Here is a 1,829-nt window from a genome sequence, read left to right as displayed (position 1 = left end):
GATGCCTTCAATAATTTTTGTACATATTATTGCAGATTTTCATGTACAATAGATGCCTTCAATAATTTTTGTACATATTATTGCAAACTTTTATGTACAATAGATGCCTTCAATAATTCCAACAACCTTTAATAATTTTTTTACAACGTACTAGACAAAAGACTTGTCACAAGAAGACACTTCAATTGATTATAGAAAATACCAACATAGTACACTTAAAATTATTACAAAAAATAACAACATAGCACACTTAAATTTGATACAAGAACACATTATCCATCATCAACGTTCTCCTTCTCGGCACCATATATGCTTAACCAAATCCTTGCAAAGTGTGTCATGACCTTGAGGAGTTTGAATTCTATTTAAACGTTTCATATACTCACTCAGTGTGACCCTATCCTGTCGGGTCTCGTATGTGGTTGTAGCAAAATATTCAACATCTCCTACCATAGCTCTCACATATGTTGGTTGGTCATCATCCACATCTTCATTAGAATCTTCTTCAATTTCTACGTACTCATCTTCCACAATCATGTTGTGCAAAATTATGCATGTCATCATGATTGAATGGGAGGTCTTCCACATTCCACAATCGTGCAGCCCCTCTAATAATTGCCTATCGAGCTTGTAGGATCCTGAACGCTCTCTCCACATCTTTCCTGTAAGACTCTCATTTCTATGAAAATAATTTCTTCTTCGCACTATCTGGATGAGAATAACTTTTCACAAAGGTATACCAACTAAGATAAATATCATCAGTTAAGTAGTAACCTACCTCATGCCTATTACCATGTACCTTGTACCTCCATTTCAATGCTTATCCATTGACAACATCATTGAATACACCAAAGAACGTTGATATCATTGTTTGATCCAGTAGTGCTGAAGAATGCATGTCAAATCCATGTGTCGTAAGACGCCACAACCATGAGCACAATGGTTGGCTTGTTGTGATGGCCTTTGAATTGACCAGCCCAAGCAGTAGGACAATTCTTCCACTCCCAATGCATACAATCGAGACTTCCTATCATAACATGGAAGCCTCTTTTGTCTGCCTTGCATAAAAGCCTTTTCAAGTCTTCATAATTTGGCTTGCAGAGGTATATGGCTTTATATATTGATTCAATTGCCTTACAGAAGTGCTTGAGGTTCTTAATAGTAGTACTCTTTGCAAGTCGACAACATTCGTCAATTGAGTTTACAGAGCACCCATTAGCTAGCATTTGAAATGCAAATGTGAGCTTCTGATAAGGTGATAAACTTTGTCGGCCTACAACATCTATCTTCCTTGCAAAGTAGTGGTTATGATCATTGAAGATGCTTTCAAAAAACTCTATCCTCATCCGATACCACCTCTGAAAATCATGAGGAGGATATCTCGGACGTTCGATGAAATAATCTTTCATCATCCGATCATGACACTCTTTTCTATCACGCTGCACAAATGAACACCCCGTGACAAAACCACGATAGCAGGATTCGGCATGGTGCTCATGTTGCATAAGCAAGTTTGCAAATTTGGCTTCTTCGTTGTTCATTTCTACATCCGCAGTTGCAAGGCTTGCTTGGTATTGTGCCATCTGCATTGCCAAGCTACGCCTTCTTCTAGCACCCATTGATGAGATATTAATTTTGAGGAAACGAAAACACTTTGAAAGTTGGATGATTAGTGAATATGTTGTGTGATGGTTAGATATTCAACCTATGCTTATATAGAGGATGATTGAAGGTTTGCATTTCATGTGTGTAGGTTTGTGTTTCATACGTTTCATGTGTTTTGTATGTATTTGGTATGTGTTTCGTGTATGTCATATGTTTCACATGTT

At 37.3% G+C, this 1,829-nt stretch overlaps 1 protein-coding gene across 1 annotated transcript; it reads right to left on the bottom strand.

The window, feature by feature from the left end:
* Positions 1 to 899: 899 nt before the first annotated feature.
* Positions 900 to 1,619, bottom strand: LOC137714426 (uncharacterized). Its single transcript, XM_068453648.2, has one exon. The coding sequence runs from the start codon at positions 1,617 to 1,619 to the stop codon at positions 900 to 902; it is 720 nt and encodes a 239-aa protein (XP_068309749.2).
* Positions 1,620 to 1,829: the final 210 nt, after the last annotated feature.

The sequence above is a fragment of the Pyrus communis genome, chromosome 3, assembly GCF_041283825.1.
Source record: "Pyrus communis isolate YQ-2024b chromosome 3, ASM4128382v1, whole genome shotgun sequence".
NCBI lineage: Eukaryota > Viridiplantae > Streptophyta > Magnoliopsida > Rosales > Rosaceae > Pyrus > Pyrus communis.
The sequence above is the reverse complement of the archived record's forward strand: the minus strand, read 5'-3'. Positions and strand labels throughout refer to the sequence as shown.

Excerpts from the sequence above, each read along its gene's own strand:
- LOC137714426 (XM_068453648.2), bottom strand. The coding sequence starts at position 1,619 with ATGGGTGCTAGAAGAAGGCGTAGCTTGGCAATGCAGATGGCACAATAC.